The following is an 18,575-nucleotide window of genomic DNA, read 5'->3' as shown; positions in this document are numbered from 1 at the left end:
AATTGTTGTACATCACCTTGAAAGTTCAATCTTTGGACTTAACTTTGGTACGTGTTGTTGTGTGGATGTTGTATGGTGAAGAAAGGTTAGTATGTAACTTAGGGTTTTGCCTTTGGTTTGGTTAATTTGTTTGATTTTGTAACTTTTTGTATCTTATGCTATAGATTTTTCAACAAATATGTGGGACATTATTGGTGACAGGTTCATTACAAGAGAAGGATCGCCTCGTTATTAGGTATTTCTCTAACTTGCTTTTCTAATTGTTGATATGTTTTTAATTGATATGGTTAAGCGTAAGTGGCAACACCTCGACAATCTAGTTTTCGGTTTTTCACCATTCTGACTTCGAGCTAATATCATGTTAATGCTTATACAACTTACTTATATTGTTGTCTACCTTTTTTTTATATAAAATATATAAATGTTATATTTCAGTTGCATGTGGCTTCAATGTTTACTCATAACACTCTATGATATAGCGGAATTTCAACTTTTTTTGTGATTTTGCACTATTGACAATAATGTACAATGATATGTTTTTAAAGCAATATTTTAGAAGAATGGAAACTTTCAAGAGTTCCATTTGCATACTAGGATTGTCTGGGTTCTCTTTTTTAAGCAATATTTTCTACCTTTTTGTTTGTATTTCAAAGTATTTTATCCTGTAATATGTATATGATCCTGGTCTGATACTGAACATTCACTGTTTCTTTTTTCTTTGCGAGGAGAGTATGGATTAATTAGAAATATTAGGACTTTATGTTTTGAAATAATTTATGGGATATGGATATATTAGAAATATTATACTTGTCCTTGTCATTTTGGATACAGATAGAATTTTTGTTCATTGGTTTGAAGTGTGATTTTGAGCTTTTATGCAAGCTACTCACAACTACAATTTTATACATATAAAAAATCATATAAAACCACATTTTAATAAATGTGGCTTAAACTCAAAGACAACATTTATACATGTGTGGTCTAAACTCAATCTCAAAACTTGTTGCCTATTGTGAAGATATTAAGCCACGATTTTAACAATGTTGTCATACTAAAAATCATGGTCTATCACCTACGGCTACGCTCACGAGTCCACACTTAAAAAACTGTTGTCTAAACTTTAGCCCACGGTTTTTATGGTTTAGACTACAATTTTACGATGTTGCCTAAAATGATTTTTGTTGTAGTGTCCCTATATTTTTTTTTTAAATATAGTCCATTTTCATTAAATCAACATTAATGATGTTAGAAGGTGACCACGTATCAGTCTAAACCATTTTTTCCCTCTTAAACTCTTTTTTCTTCTCTAGTGACATAACCCCACCACCACCAACTCCGACAACACTCACAACCATTACCAGTGGCGAAACTTGGACAAAAAATTTAGGGGCGCCAAATTAAATTTGTTATATATAATTTTTTTTTTCATTTTTTCTCTTCATTTCTTCGGCTTAAAACAAGCACAAATAATAGTATAATTCAAAAAAATATGATTATCATTCCATATTATATCATGCTATTATATCATGATATAAACCATGAATACCATTTTTATAAGTCTTTCATACCTCATCAATTTGATTTGGTGGGTATTATCAAATTTGAGGACATTTTTCCCGGATCGTGTTCTAATGAATTCTTAAATTCATTATATATAACCCTAGGAAATTTAGAGATTTGTTTTTCATTGTCTTGAATTCTTGGTTCTCATGAAATTTCTTAAGTTTAGTCAATGTAGATGCTTTTTTTTTCATCTTTATCACAAACCTTCCTCTTTCCAAAAAAGAATCAATTCTTTTAATCTTTATCATAATCTTTCTAATATAAATTTATCATCTCTCACCTATTTAGAAAAAGAAAAATTGTATTCACAAATCATAATTATCACAATGCAAAACATAACAAAATTCATACAACTTTAATTAAATAAGCAACACTATATAAATCCAAAACTTTAAAAAAAATTTACCATAGGCAGCAGAAAACATGAAATCCCTAAATTTCATAATTAAGGGTTATAATAATTTGGGAAAAATTATAATTAAGGTTCATACAAATTTCATAAAACAATCCCTAAAATCAAAATTAGGGTTTATACTCATTTGGAATAAAATTAATTTAGGAGAAACATCTTAAAAAGAATTATAAATTTAACCTATATAAATTATAATAAAATACTAACCTTGATAGGTGAGAGATCATCCGAGAATGTATACTTCAATTTCAATTTATGTGTTCCCCAATCTCTATTTTCTAATTTATCTCTTTATATTTATTTCTTCTCACACATTTTCATGATAATTTACACTATAGAAAGTTCTTATAGTTAGAAAAAAAAAACTCTAATCTCTTTTATAAATCAATGTCTCCATTGAACTTTTTATTTTATTTTTTATTATAATTTTTCATAATATAAATTTAATATAAATAATATATAAATATAATTTTAAAAAATAAATAAATATATATAAAAAATAAATTTCAAAAATTTTGGGGGACACCCCTGTCATTTAATAGTTCCGCCGATGACCATTACCACCACCTTGGCGACACCCATGACCACTTATTCTCCTCCTCCTTCTCTTCTACCTTCACTCTTTCCACTTTTCCATTCCTTAACACAAACAGACACACACATATGCACACTCAAACACACTCTCAAATTCAAAATCAAATTCAAAATCCCACTAGGGTTACGATTTCTAACTCCCCTTCAGTTCTCCCTATAATGCACTACGATTCCAAGGCCCTATCATGGAGCCACCTACAATCGAGGGATTGGAACTTTGAATAAAGGAATTAGAGTTTTGAATTAAGGAATTGAGATTTATCAATGAGAGACTCTTAAAGAGAAGATAAGTGGGTGGAGAGGGGGTGAAGAGGTTTGTGCATTTTGTAAGGATAGTCTTCTTTGCCACTACCAAACTCCTAAAAGATGGTCATGTGAAGGTTTAAGAAGTGGTGGCTTGGGCTATTTATGAACTCATTGCCAATAACCTCAAATGATAAGATCATTTATCTCGGAACGATGCCGGCGGTGGGAAAGGAGGAAGAGGGTGGGTGGTAGGATTGTGTCGCAAAAGAAAAAAGGAGTTTGAAAGGAAGAAGAGGTTTAATTTGACACATCATCATCTTTTAACAGAAGGAACCAAGTTAATTGTATTTAAAACATATAAAGACTCAATTGAGTAAAAAAATGTAGGAATAAAAGTAAATCATAGACCATAATATAAAATTCAAATTACTTATTCAGTCATCGAAAAAATAATGTCAGTTTGCTCTAAAATACTTATTCTATGTAGGGTTTAACTTCAACTTAGTTGATCAACACATAAACATGCACAATTTAATTCTTCCTTTGTTAACCAATACACTTTCACTTTCCCATAATGACAACCAAGCTGATTAAAAGCTGATAACATTGATGGAATCCTTTCATCTTTAAGGGTTCATTCGTTTCTAGAAATCTATGGCAACATCATAAGATTTTTCAAATAGTGAGAACTTATATGTGGTATCACGGTGCAAGTAGGATGCATAAATTGATCCTTCAACTCTAGATTTATTTTTAAAAAACTGTTTTGAATCTCTTGGAAGTCCTATATTGACTAGTGTTAAGGTCAGTTTAGAATATATAAGTGGGTGCAAACCTCATCTTATAAGTCAATTTTTGGGAGATTGAGTTAGACTTAAAGTTCACTTCTTAACATGGTATCAGAGTCATGAGTTAGAGCCTATCCTAACAAACTTTATTGTTTGTTGGACGTATTGTTCCACTCGCTATTGGATCGTTATTGGATCACCTGTTAATATATAGTCTTATGCTCTAGATGTATATATATGAATGTGCCTATCTTGTTGAAGGTGTGTTTGACAAGCTTGTCAATTAAGAGAAACAAAATTTAAACTTTGTCTGTATATTAGATGAAACTCTGAATTATTTTCATAAAATTTAAATACATATTGTTTTTACATTTTTTTTTCTGGTTTATTGAAAGAAGAATTTGTTGGTGAGATAAAATAAAAGTAGAGAAATGTATACACAAAATCAAGGAAACTCACTCAAACACAATGAAAACATACATAATCACGAGAAAAACAAGAATATGCATAATTGATGATCTCCCATCTTCAACGTTATACATATATACAAACAAAGATTGATATAGAATTCATACAATTGATTTTATTAGAAGAATTGATATTATTAGAAGAAAAATAGATGAAATGATTTATATACAGTTATTTGATTATTTGTTTTAGGATTAAGAAGAGAAGTTCACAAATCTATTTTTTATTAGAAAATCATTTTGCTTTTAGTCCATTAAAAGATGAAAGTACATAACAGTATCGTCATATGAATCAATATAGTGAATTTCAATGCATTAGAATTGGACTTTGATCATTTGAAAGCCTAAGTAAAATCACCACGAACACAAGCTCTAATAGTTTTAATCAATTTTAATTGATTAAAATAAAATTTAGTCTAGTACAATTGATTAAAATAACTAAAATTTCTTGAGATATTTTGACAAATTAAAATGTTTCTTAACGAATTAAAAGATAACATTAAAAGATAACCCATACAATAATTAATATTCAATTAAAAACTTATTTTTAGTAAGAGATTTGGTGAAAATATTAGCCAATTAAATACAACTACTAACAAATCTCAATTTAGTATTATATATATTATATAGTTGAGAATATATATATATATATATATATATATATATATATATATATATAATTGAACATTTACATTTTTAGTTGTATATTTTAATTTTGAGTTTTATTTTCTTTTTCAAAGTAGATAATAAATTAAAAGATGAAAATTTTAATATTATTTTTACAATTAAATAAATATCTTTTTCATATTTTTAGGTGAGCGAGTTGAATTCAAGTAAATTGAAACTAATTTTGACTTTTGACCCATCTAGACCTAATGGATTTCATCACCAAATCTAAAAGAGTAGTTTTTAAACAATATAAGGATTATTTAAGTGGTAAACTAGAGAGACAATTTATGTATAAACTAATCTTAATTTATAAAAACTATTTTATTTTTGTAATTTCGTTACAAATGTTTATGAAAAAATTAAAACATACCAATATGGAAAGCAGAAATCCCTCTACTCTGTAAAGATGTAAGAACAAACTTACAATTTTGGTAACTAAATCATCCAATCAAAGCAAATTCTCTCTTTTATTTAGTAGAAATCAGATTTTTATTAGACGCATTGCTAAAAGAATTGGCGTATGGGGTGAAAGACATTTCTTAACGAAAAAGATGAAAATTCATACAAGAATCCAAGATTATCCATGTAATCAAAATTCAAACAAAGTTTACCCCGAAAGATACCATCAATTATTCAGTATCAATACTATGACAAAGAAAGAAGAGTTGTTCCCATTCCGTTTATTCTCATTTATCAGATATCTCAGTTATTGGAAGCTTCTACCATGTCATGATCTAAGCTCCAAAACTGGTATCATCTCAAGGTTGAAATCGTCAACAGAGCACAACAACACGTCACTTTTGGAGGAAGTGTCTCTCCATAAGCATTCCTGGAATCTTCGCAGCTAAGCTGTGCAAGATAACATAAATCATTGCAGTTAAGAATTCAAAAACGTAACTACAAATGCCAAAAACAAAGTTTCTGAAGAAATGGGTGAAGAAAAAGAAGCAAACCTGCCATGTACTCTCTTGAGTCCAATGGCTGATAATAGTGCTGCAGTTGCGGGATATATACACCAGTTTGAGCTTTTCCCATTGAATTCATATGCCCATTCATCATGCCCCTATTTAGCCTACGATTCCTATTAGTGCTAGGAACCTGAAAATAAGAGAAATGAAATATAAATTTCATGTCTAAGACTCATTCAAGCTTCATCAAATCAGATTTGCTTGTCCTAATGACGTATTTACATTTCCCCGGGGAGGATTTAGTACAATTAAATATTAGTTTGACAAATGATTTGCATAAAGGAATAAAAGTTAGAGATACGCTGTAATGATATAGCTACTTATTTTTTTCCTAGTAAATATTATTCCCAAAATAATATTAAATGGTCAAAAAACATTAATTATTTTAAAGTTGTTCTGTAAATTCGATACTCACAATAGGAACCTGTGATGGTTGAAATGGTCTAGTAGGAGGCGTAAAGTCATTAGCCCTCCATCCTGATCCCAATCCCAGAGGTTGATACAAAAGCCCAGATTGAAACACATGTGAAGTAACATTTGGATAAAAGTAAGGTGTAAAGCCAGGAGGGATAACTGTAGCAGGAGATCCATTCAATCGTGCTTGTTGGGGTGCATAGTGGAGCTTCAGCTGTGTTTTCCTATCCTCCTTCCTCTGCGCGAAAGCAATATACAGTGGCTTACCATAGAACATGCATCCTGCGGCATGTAGCAGCATTGTAAATAAGAGCATAAACAACGAGATAAAATCAGTGTTTACACCATAAACAACATAGTGGTCCTGGATGGAATAAGTGTTCAAATTCATTGAAGTAACATGGATGTAAATTCTCAAGATCATAACTTTAATTAGAATTTGGTATTAAAAATTAAAAACGACATATAAATTATATCTGATCTTTCAATCCCCAAGACTAAGAAAAAAAGTTTGTAATCCTATAAATGTAACATATAAGTTTTGTGTTCTATTATTGAAATGTTATAGCAAGCACTTGTCCCCTGTTTCATAGTATTAATACAAATCTAGCTAAAAACAGAACATGGTCGCATTCAATCCCATGACACTACAATATTACATCGGCAAAACTCACCATAAAAAGTGCTCATAGCTTTAATAGCCTCCTCAGGGTTGGAGAAGCAGACAAAACCAAACCCCTTGCTTATCCCTTTTTCATTTCGCATAACTTTTACAGAAGTGATTGTGCCACATGAACTAAACAGATCTCGTAGTTCTTTTTCACCAACAGCGTCATCAATGTTCTTCACATAAAGGTTGGAGCCCTGGAAGTTAAATGAAGACATTGTCAGAAGAAAAAGGAATTCACAAGTTAAACGTAAGAGAAAGGGCATGGAATTACCTTTGATTTCTGTATTTGCTCCTTGCGTTTTTCCTCAAATTGATTATGCAAGAGTTGCTCACGTTCAGCCTTCTTCTGCGCCCTAGACACATAAAGATTCTTTGAACCTACATATGACAAATCAAAAGGCAGATATGAATCAATATCAAAAAAGGCAATTTTGTGAATAAACACCACCTGTACATTAAAAGATAAATACACTACCAAATTGCGATCCATTCATTGTTTCCATCGCCTTTCTAGCATCATCTGGACTATCATAGTTAACAAATGCAAAACCCTTGGATAGCCCATTGTCGTCCTTTGCGATAGCCAAACTAATAATTTTTCCAAAAGTGGAGAACTTTTCCCGAAGAAGTGCTTCCGTAATATCCGAATCCAAGTTTTTAATGTACAAATTTGTATACTTGGAATCATAACCGGGCAAAATGCGGTCACCTTTTCTGACAAACTTCCCAACATATCTATTAGAAAATTAGAGTCAGATTAATATTTACCTTAGACAAATATGTGTATAGAAAGTGGATAAAGTAATTAAATAAAGGCTCAAAACTTTACGGTCTTGACACTAGTTAAGGAATCGATCAGAAAAAAGTTATCGACAAATAAGTTGGAAATCACAGCGTGGTGCATCAATAACAAGTTTTAGTAAAACTTCCACTTTTGATTCCTTAACTAGCGTTTGTCCTGAAATAATGAAGAGCTTTACATACATCTGTTTGTCTCTCACGGTAGAGCCATTCAACTTCTCAATGGCACTATTTGCAGATTCCTCCGATTCAAATTGAACAAAGCCATACCCTTTGCTCTTCCCATCGTCATACACGACTACTTTGCTGGACAAAACATTTCCATATTTTTGAAATAAATCATGTAGCACCGCATTATCTATTGATTCTGCCAAGTTCTGCCATGGTATTGAACACCAGAAATTTTCCATTAGAATTCACTTTAAGCAATAACGAACCAGAAATGATTTAACTATTCATACAAAGCTGTAGATATACCTTAACAAACACATTCCCTCTGCCACTTTTCCTTCCATTAGGATCGCGATGTGACCACATGACCCTTATCACTTTTCCAAAGAGATAAGAATTATTTTTCACTTTAATAGCTCGGTTTGCTACACAATAAGCATACCAAGGTTAATCGAATCAGACTACATCAACAGGTGTAAACATTCTAAGAGCAACAATAATCCAAGAAAGCATATTCTTTACTCTCTTCAGAAAGTACAAGTAGAACTAAAAAAAATGAAATTGAAGTAAGCTCTTGCTTCTTCGTGAACAATCTAATTTAGGAAATTGAGTTAGTAAGCACCTTGTCTTAAAGATAGTCTAAGATAGCAATTAATAGTCTCCATCTTTTTTCAAAGAGAAAATCTTGCAGTTAATGAAAAAATTACAACTACAAATTTCAAGCCACACACTAACACAATTCGGTCAGAAAAGTTTAAGCAAAAGCACTTTATCAAATCTTAGTCTAGTGTGTATTGTCCGGATTCTAGGCAAATTTTCCCGACATATATAAAAATAAAACCGCAAAAAGCTAGTTTCACTTCAATCATCGACATTGCAAGAAATTGCGGACAAATAACCTCAATTGTAGTTGCTATGCAGCCACTGATAGCCCAAGAACCTAGACGCTACGACTAAAATTGCATTGCAGACCATTTTATGAAAAAAATAGTTTTTACCTTCATTCCCACACGATAAACATGCAAGACTCTTCGAAGATTAGCGTTTCTTTACAAAAACAACAATAGTATCAACATACCCTCTGAAGGCCAAATCTCAAACATCAAAATACGTGCCAAGAAATTAAATACCCTAGCCAACAAAACATTAATTCGAACTAGCAATATTTGCACATCATTCCTTTACCACTTATCGGCATCGATAAATAAAAATCCATGTAACTAGCAATTTCCAAGATCTCTCTTGAAGACCTAAAACAAAACACCAATTCACACTACCAAAGACAGGTTAGTGTAAAGATAAATTTAAAAAAGAAAAAAAAAAAAAAAAAACTCTCTCAATACACAAAGACGAACAAGAACAATCAAAGAAACGATAAAGATAAAGAAAACGCAGCCATGCAATGCATCAAAGCAATTGTTAATCGTGAATGTTACTGTATATGAATATCTCATATAGAGAGAGCGAGTGATACCGTCTTGCTGAGACATAAAGTTGACGTAACCGTAACGGAGCGACGCCCTCGTCATGGAATCCCTGCAGACGCGGACGGAAGAGAGGCTTTCGAATTCACGGAAGGCCTGGAATAGTTGGGTGTCGGTGATGTCAGGATGAAGATCTCCAACGTAAAGCGAAGACTGAGCAGCGGCAACCGTAGCTGGAACGGCCATTGTTGGATCGGAGAATAGAGAGCGGTAAAGAATGGAAGACTGAAAAGGTGGTGACTAAAACCCTTCCTCGAACGACGGCGTTTTCTATGAGAATCTTGATGAGAGACTGAGAGTGCACGCAGAGAGAGAAAGGAGGTGGTGCGACTGTGTGACCAGTGAGTGTGAGGATCTTGCATGCACGCAGACGCAGAAGGATCGACCACTCAGTATTAATAGGTGAACAATGATGGAATTATGATCACGCGCATTATGATCACGCGCTTTGTTAATGCGTCGCTGCACCTTGTTTTTATGGTTTTACATATATATAATTTTTTATATAATTATTTATATAAGAAAACAAATGAAAAAAAATGGTATAAAATATATGATAATAATGTAAGAGTGATTAGAAAATGTTTTATGAGAGATGCATCATAAATATTATTCTATTTTATTCTAAAATAACTGAAATTCTTGCCATGTAGAAAGTTCCAAATTCAGTTATGTCTTATCTTTAATGAAGCATTTAGTTCTTTTTAATATGTCCTCAAGCTAATTAATTTTTCATTTTTACTTACATAATTTATCTATGGAAAGAGTGAGACTATTTTATTAAATTTATTTTAAGAAATTAACATATTTATTATAATTTTGTATTCCTTTAAACTTATTCTTATATATATTTGAAGATAAGTACTTTCTCCATTTCTAATTAAGTATCAAAATTTTGAAGTTTTTTTGTTTTAATTATTTTTCATTTACATAGTTCAAGGTCACGTTAATTATTTGTTTATTCATTACACTTAGGAATGAAAAAGGAAAAAAATGCTCAAGTATAAATATTTGTGGGAGGAATTATAAATTTATTTCTTTTCATTAATGTTATGTTTCGATGTTAATAATAATAAATTTAACAACTTTTCTAACAAACAATTCTTTATTGAGAATTAAATTAAGTTAAATTATGATTGAATTCAGCGTTTAATATTAGAAAAAAAATAATAGATAATAGTTAAGATATAATTTTTTACTTAGAAATGCTTTAAATATCACATTTTAATTAAGATTTCAACATCTTCATTATGTGACAATTAGTGTGACATGAAACATAAATTACATTTAAATTACTTAAAAATTTATGTGTGTCCAAAGTTCACATAATATAATATGAAAGGTAACATATTAATATATTAAACTAGATATATTTATATTTATACATATTGATCGTTATCGTTAATAACTATTTTTTTTGTAAGCTTTTAAAACTGAGAGTGAACAAGAACAATATGAGAATATGATAAAAAAAATTAGAAAAAATTATTGATGATGACGATGTTAGAAGTTTTTTATAACAATGCATTAAAATTTTACCCATAATATGATGAATTAAAAATTATTGATGATTGTAAAGTTTTACACTACCAATGAGTTTTAGTTGTACTTTTTTGTTAATGAAGTTGTAAATAAAGTGACTGATGGGGAAACCAACACCGATAGTCTGATTTTATTTATGTTTTCTTACTTAAACTTACCCATTACGATTATTTTGGAGAAATTTTATTTTATTTAAATATTTTTTTTAGTACTATTTTATTTAGATGTATATATACTTAAGTTTTATTCCTTCTTTATAGTCTTTTTTGCTTATTCAAAAGAAAAAAAAATATTAAAATTAAATCTTAGAACAAAAATTGATTTCTTTATTTGTATACTTACGTAAAATTCTAAAAGGTCACTTTTTTTTGCACTTGCTTTAATTTATATTCATTATTGTTTATGTACATTTATGTACAGTGATTCTTAGTAATCATGTTATCTTCTTCAACATTTGTATTATATATGTTTTCATATAATTGAACAATAATGATGCACTGTTTTAAAAGAAAAATAAAGTGACGGAAATTCTTGAAATTTTGTTGTTAATCTTGATCATCGTTCTATTCCATTAGTGTTGTATTGGAGAGTGTATTTTAATGTTAAAAATAAAGTATCTTCATACTACTTTCTCTTACATTTTACATTTTCAAATAGAGAGGTCCAAGAGCGTAGGCGCGTGATATATATTATTTTATTTTACGTTTAACTAAAAATGGTATACTTTTTAAAATATAGTTTTACAATATTAAATCTTCTGATGAAACTTCTTGTGTGCTGCTATACTTGCTTTGGTGCAAGGAAACATAAAACTTTTTTTCTTGATTATCTAATATTTTTGCTTGATATATTTATTAATTGATATATTTATTATTGTCACAATAGATGTCATAGCAATAATACTTCATTTACACTTGCTTTGCTATTCTTTAGGAGATTATGTAGAATTTTACTTACGATGCATAAAGTTTGGTTGGCTTGAGTTTGCTATATAATAATAATTAGATTTGTTATAAAATAAAGTTAATAATAGAGAATAGAGTAAAAAAAAGTATAAAAAAAAATAGAGAATGACAGGATGAATTATAATTATAGTTTGTAATGAATCATATCATATGAGTATCAATTAATTATATAATCATATAAATATCATATGAATAACTGTATTAAATGAATGAACAATCATTAATTCATAACAAAATTATTATTATTAACAATAAATGTATTTATATAATATATGTCATTATCCTTTATTGTACAACTAACAAGCTTAAGTTTAGACCAATAACCTTCTTCCTATGTAAGAAAAGCTAATTTTAGAAATTATGATATTATTTAAGATGTAATTAACAAGAACTAATGAATTGTAATGTGAAATTTACTCGATCACTCATTTAAGTTCAAATACATATCTTTGTAAGGTAATAATTATAACATGTCATAAAAAATATAAATAACACTATTTATCACAAATAATATGAGAACATTAGTGTAACTTAATAACATTAGTGTCTTGTAATTGTTGTTTTTTTGTGTGGTTATGCACATCGATAGACCCAACACAGGAGGAAAGAGAGGATTGAGATACAATATATAATAGTGAAAGATGTCGAAAAAATCATGATCGAAAGACAAAATAAACTCAACAAAAAATAAATTTTATTATGATAGACTTTAACATATAATTCTGATACCGTATACAAAAGAGAAAAAGTGAAAAGAAAAAAAAAGGAAAGTATTATTATTATTATGAATGAAAGAAAATATATAAGTTAATCTCATTGATACAAGTCTATATACCAAACTAGTACATAATAGAGAATAATTTAGAAATAAATATTCAAAATTTTAAAACCCAAAACAATCACGCAATATCTCCACCAAACTTCAATTCCAGAAATAAGAACCATTATGCGATATTCAATTCATTACAAAAGAGGATACAATTGAAAACTTCAAGGTTGCAATTGGGGTTGAAAAACATGAATGACAGGTTAAACCTTCATTGTAACGAATTACTATATCCACAAGATAGAAAAGATAGAATATGGTTAAGAAAAAAAAAAGTGAAAAATTGCATATTGTTGTTCATTAAAATTTGTAGTTGAAATTATTTAAATTTTATTTCTTAATACTACCATAACTCACATCTTCATTTAAAAAATTGCTGTTTGTTGTACTTTTTATAATACTTTAATTTAAGTTTTTTTTTTAATTTTAAATGATCTCTTATGGTATTATACTTTAAATAGTTTCATCATTTTACCCACTTTTTAAATTTTCTTTCGAATTTCAGTTTAAGAATGGTGTTTTATAAGATTCATATTTTTATAAAAATTTGAGAAAAGTATATATCATTCTGTACTTTCTGTTAGTGTTATAATTAGAATAAATAATAAATAATAAATAATAAATTTATTTATTTAATAAGATAATTACTTGAATACTTTACTTTCATTTCAAAATAACTAAGTAACTTATTTTTTAAACAAATAATAATGACATAACTTACATATTATTTTTATAAAATTATTATATATATATATATATATATATATATATATATATATATATATATACTAAATTATATTATTTTTTACATGAGGAGTCACGCATTATTTTTTGCATTAATCTATAGTGATCAAATTTTATTCTTTGGTTTTATAAAGCTTTAATAAAGCAGTTGGTTCTCAAAATGTTCAAAATTAAACAATTTTAGTTTAACATAATATATCTTTTAAATGTTAACACATGTTAAAAACATTTTATACCATAATATTAAAACTTATAATTAATAGGAATATTAATATTTTACCTAAATACATAACTAACACTCTTATTATTTATGAAGATGCTAATGTTTTCTATGAGTTTGAAAAACATTTTATCAATAGATTAAAATTGTTTGCTGTGGAAAAATTGGAGAACAAACATGCTATAAAACTTCTATAGAAACTTTATTAAACATCATAAAGCCTAAAAAGTGTATTTAAGTCTTAAAATAATTACAATATATAATCTTATCGATTAAATACATTTTCTCCCTCTTATTGAATAATTTTTTTAATTTTAAAATTCCCATTAATGAAATTTACATTTTTATTAATTTTCAATCAAATATTTATACTCATAAATTTTTTTTAATAAAATGTAGTCATTTATGTTAGGAATACAAGTGTGAGTCTAAGTCCCACATTGACCAGAAATGAGAAAGTAGAGCACTATATAAGAATAAAGACCCATAAACCCATTGCCTTAAGGTTTTGGGTTGAGAGTGGTGTCAGTGTCTTATGTGGTTAGACTCAGATCTCATTGGTGTTGTTCTCCCTAGTGAAACCCCCTCTGTAAAACCTGACAATAACTATCAACATATTTCTTCACGTAACAACAATGATCTTCTTCACATCTGTGAAATCCTGAGTTTCTCATAAACTCATTAAACTTCTTATACCATTGTCCTTTTGGTTGTGCCATAAAGATTTCTTCCTCAAGATCTCCATGTAGGAATGCAGTTTCTTCACGTAACAACAATGATCTTCTTCACATCTGTGAAATCCTGAGTTTCTCATAAACTCATTAAACTTCTTATACCATTGTCCTTTTGGTTGTGCCATAAAGATTTCTTCCTCAAGATCTCCATGTAGGAATGCAGTTTTCACATCTAACTGCTCCAGATGAAGATTTTCTGCAACTACTATACTCAAGATAACTCTGATGGTAGTCATCTTGACAACAGGAGAGAAAATTTCTGTGAAGTCAATTCCTTGTCTCTGTTGGAACCCTTTCACTACGAGTCTGGCCTTATATCGTTTGCTGCCATCTGGTTCTTCTTTTAACCGATAGACCCACCTATTTTGCAAAACCTTCTTTCCTTCTGGAAGCTTGGTTAAAGACCATGTCTTATTCTTCTGAAGAGACTTTATCTCATCTTCCATTGCTAGCTCCCACTTAATAGATTCACCTCCCTGCATAGCCTCAGCAAAATGCTCTGGCTCACCAGCATCAGTCAACAACAAGTAATGTAATGAAGGGGAGTACCTTTGTGGTGCTACAATGGTTCTGCTAGACCTTCTAGTCGGTAATTCAGGAGTTACTGACTCTACTATCTGTTCAGGTTCTGACCCAAACTCTGACTCGGGCTCTGACTCAGGCTCTACTTCTGTATTCTGCCTTCTGTTGGCTACATCACTTTCTGAAACTTCTTCTAATGATACCTGCTCTGGCTTTTTATTTGCATCTGCAAATTCTGCAGTCCTGTCCTTATAGAACATGTTTTCATTAAAAGTAACATTTCTACTTCTGATAATTTTCTTGTTTTGGTCATCCCAAAACCTGTAGCCATACATGTCAGATCCATAGCCAATGAAATAGCATCGCTTTGCCTTAGGGTCCAATTTATCTCTACTATTAGAGTTCAACAAAATATATGAAGCACAACCAAAAACTTTCAGATGTGAAAGGTTTACCTCATTTCCAGACCATACTTCTTCAGGTAACTGATAGCCTAAAGGAACTGATGGTCCTCTGTTTATGAGATAGGCTGTTGTGCTTATTGCATCTGCCCAAAATACCTTGGGTAATCCTGACTGGATTCTCATACATCTTGCTCTCTCATTCAAGGTTCTGTTCATTCTTTCTGCCACACCGTTTTGTTCTGGTGTTCCTGGAACCGTCTTGATCATTCTGATCCCATTCTCTGAACAAAACTCCTTGAATTGATTACTGTCATATTCTCTACCATTATCAGACTTCAAACATTTAATCTTTAAACCTGTTTGAGTCTCAACCTCCTGTTTCCACCTTTTAAACACAGAAAACACATCAGATTTATTTTTAAGAAAATAAACCCATACCTTTCTTGTAGAGTCATCAATGAAGGTTACGTAATACTGTGAACCTCCAAGAGATTTCACTGGAGCTGGCCCCCAAACATCTGTATGCACTAGTGCTAGTCTTTCAACTTTAGACGACTTACTTGTTTTGGAGAAGCTAACCTTTTTCTGCTTTCCAAAGATACAATGTTCGCAAGATCCAACGTCAACATGCTTCAAGTTAGGTATTTTACCTTTTGAGACCATGAGCTTCATTCCTTTCTCACTTATATGCCCAAGTCTCTTATGCCACAAAGAGGAACTGTTGCCAACTTCTGCAACTGATATCATATCCTCATCTGCAATCATGTAAAGAGATCCTCGTTTCTTTCCACGAGCAACAACAAGATTACCTTTCATTACTTTCCAGTGTCCATCTCCAAAGGTGGTGTAATGCCCCTCATCATCCAACTGCCCTATAGATATTAAGTTTCTCTTTAAGGCTGGAATATGTCTGACATTCTTCAAAGTCCACACACTTCCATTAGAGGTTCTGATATTGATATCACCTCTTCCTATAATATCAAGAGATTTCCCATCTGCAAGGTAGACCTTCCTAAACTTTCCTGGAACATAGTTAGATAATAGTTCTAAAGAAGGTGTAGTATGAAATGATGCACCTGAGTCCATAATCCATGAATCAATAGAACAATCTAGACTACATAATAGTGCATCTTCAATTTCATCAGTTGCTGCATTTGCTGATTGATCACTATCTTGCCTCTTGTTGTTGTTGTTCTTCCTTGGAGCCCTACATTGATTTGTAAAGTGACCCCTTTTTTGACAATTCCAACAAGTGATATCATTCCGGAATTTTGGTTTTGATTTCTCTCTAGACTTTGATCTGCCTCGGCCTTGATTACGACCTTTCTGGCTACTTCTTCCTCTAGTTTCAGTACTCAATGCTGAACCGGAACTAGAACTGGAAGATTCCCCTGAACTTTTCCTGCGAACATCTTCACCCATTTTTAGGTTGACTAGTCTGCGAATCAAATACACTTTATTGGCTGCAGATGGCTTCTCATACATATTTGACAATGCCTTCATCAAATCTACGGTTGTGTTCTCGTTCATGATGTTGAATGCAACATTCTTGGCTAATGTCAACCGGATCACACCGAGTGTCTGCCGATCTAACAAATCCCATTCCGCCTGCTCCATGTCAGTTGGCTTCTGCCCTGTTAAGGGTAGATACAACTTCTTCTGATACAGGTAGTCCTCTATCTGCATCTTCCAGAACCCGAAGTCATTGCCATCAAACTTCTCAATCCTCACCTTCCCTTCTTCCAATGCCATTGCTCTTGCTGCTTTGACGAAAGCTCCTGCTGCTTTTGACCAAAGCTCCTGCTACGGCTTTTGACCAAAGCTCCTGCTGCCTTTGACCAAAGCTCCTGCGGCTTTTGACCAAAGCTCCTGCTGCCTTTGACCAAAGCTCCTGCTGCCTTTGACCAAAGCTCCCACTACTTCTCTAAACTGAGATCCCCAAGAAGAAAAAATAGAAACCAAATCTTTTCTGATGTGGAAGATCAGACAATGCTGCAACCACAGAGCATACTAAGAAAAATGCCTCTTGATACCAATTGTTAGGAACAAGGCAATAAAGAAAAGAATAAAGGAGAGAAAAATAGACACAGAGAATTTAACGTGGTTCGGCTACAATGTGTATGCCTACGTCCACGACTACACTAGGAAGTATTTGTATTTTTGGTGTATCTTAAAGCTTTACATAGAGTCTCTTATATAGTAAAATAGAGAACCACATCTCACTATTCTAAGCGATGTGGGACTAAATCAAGCACCATAATTCTAACAATTTATTTTAAAAAAAATACCATACAAACTACTAAAAGTTAAATAAAAGATTATGAAAATTCAAAACCACAACAATGGCACTTCAAAATACATGTATATATAAAGACGATGTTGATTTCTATATGAAATATGGACAAATCCACAAATTCATTATTTTTTTAAATAAATTCATTATTTTATATAATTATGGGTGTTCACTTTTTTTCATGTCTTTTTTTTTTCATTTATGAACCAAATAAATTAAATTTTAAAAAAATATAAATATGTAATTTAATGATGTATAATATATATTATATTTTGTTTATAACCACTTTACATTATTATCATATACTAATATAATATTATAAACATTACAAATTTTACAAATTACGTGGAGTTTAAAAATGTGTCGTGCTCATTTACACTCTTGATCATAAGATTAAATATATTTTTGAGGGTTAATTATGTTTTTTGTCCCTCTACTATTATCATTTTTTGGAATTGGTCTCTCTCCCAAACGTTAATCCATTTTGGTCCTCGTGATTTTGGAACCACTAAACGACGTTAAGTTTGTAACTGCGTGGCAAATGACATTCCAACTAGGCTGGTCATCTACGACACGTGTTCATTCAAATGCAGACACATGTTAAATGATTTTTTTCTTTATTTATTTAATTCGTTTAATTAATATTATATAATATATTTTTTAAATGCCTCAATTTTAACATGTGCAGTTCGTTTTAAAGTGTGAAGACAGAAGATTTGTGAAGCTTTGTGAATCCATCGAAGAGAAAGAGTTTGGAAGAGTGATGAGGATGTTGAAATTTGAAGGAATGGAATTAGAAAGCCATTACCACGCCATCATAGAATATTGAAGTGCTAAAAATTTGTTGATCAACATAAGGTAGGTTCATTTGATTATTTGGGAATTTTTTGTGTTTTAGGGTTTCTAAATGAAGAGGAGTGTTGGGTCGAAGGGTGGTCCATCATCTTCGTCTTCTTCTGCGCAAGTGGGATCTTCTCAATTTGGAAGAAAAGTATGTGGGTGTGGCGACCAATTACTGCTTCTTAAAGCAACTACTACAAAGAATAATGACAGATTTTTCTTTAGGTGTCGAAATTGG

General features: G+C 30.8%; 1 protein-coding gene across 1 annotated transcript; it reads right to left on the bottom strand.

Moving 5' to 3' along the window:
* Window positions 1-5,260: 5,260 nt before the first annotated feature.
* On the bottom strand, window positions 5,261-9,608 carry PAB7 (poly(A) binding protein 7). The gene is made up of 9 exons (XM_028079971.2): window positions 9,238-9,608; window positions 8,070-8,188; window positions 7,776-7,969; window positions 7,267-7,526; window positions 7,063-7,169; window positions 6,796-6,985; window positions 6,123-6,403; window positions 5,693-5,837; window positions 5,261-5,588 (listed from the first exon to the last, which is right to left on the bottom strand). Exons 1-9 carry the CDS (start codon window positions 9,431-9,433, stop codon window positions 5,584-5,586), a joined length of 1,497 nt encoding a protein of 498 aa, XP_027935772.1. The 5' UTR covers window positions 9,434-9,608; the 3' UTR covers window positions 5,261-5,583.
* Window positions 9,609-18,575: the final 8,967 nt, after the last annotated feature.

The sequence above is a fragment of the Vigna unguiculata genome, chromosome 7 (assembly GCF_037176805.1).
Source record: "Vigna unguiculata cultivar grain cowpea cultivar isolate G323 ecotype 2 chromosome 7, ASM3717680v1, whole genome shotgun sequence".
NCBI classification, from domain to species: Eukaryota; Viridiplantae; Streptophyta; class Magnoliopsida; order Fabales; family Fabaceae; genus Vigna; species Vigna unguiculata.
The sequence above is the reverse complement of the archived record's forward strand: the minus strand, read 5'-3'. Positions and strand labels throughout refer to the sequence as shown.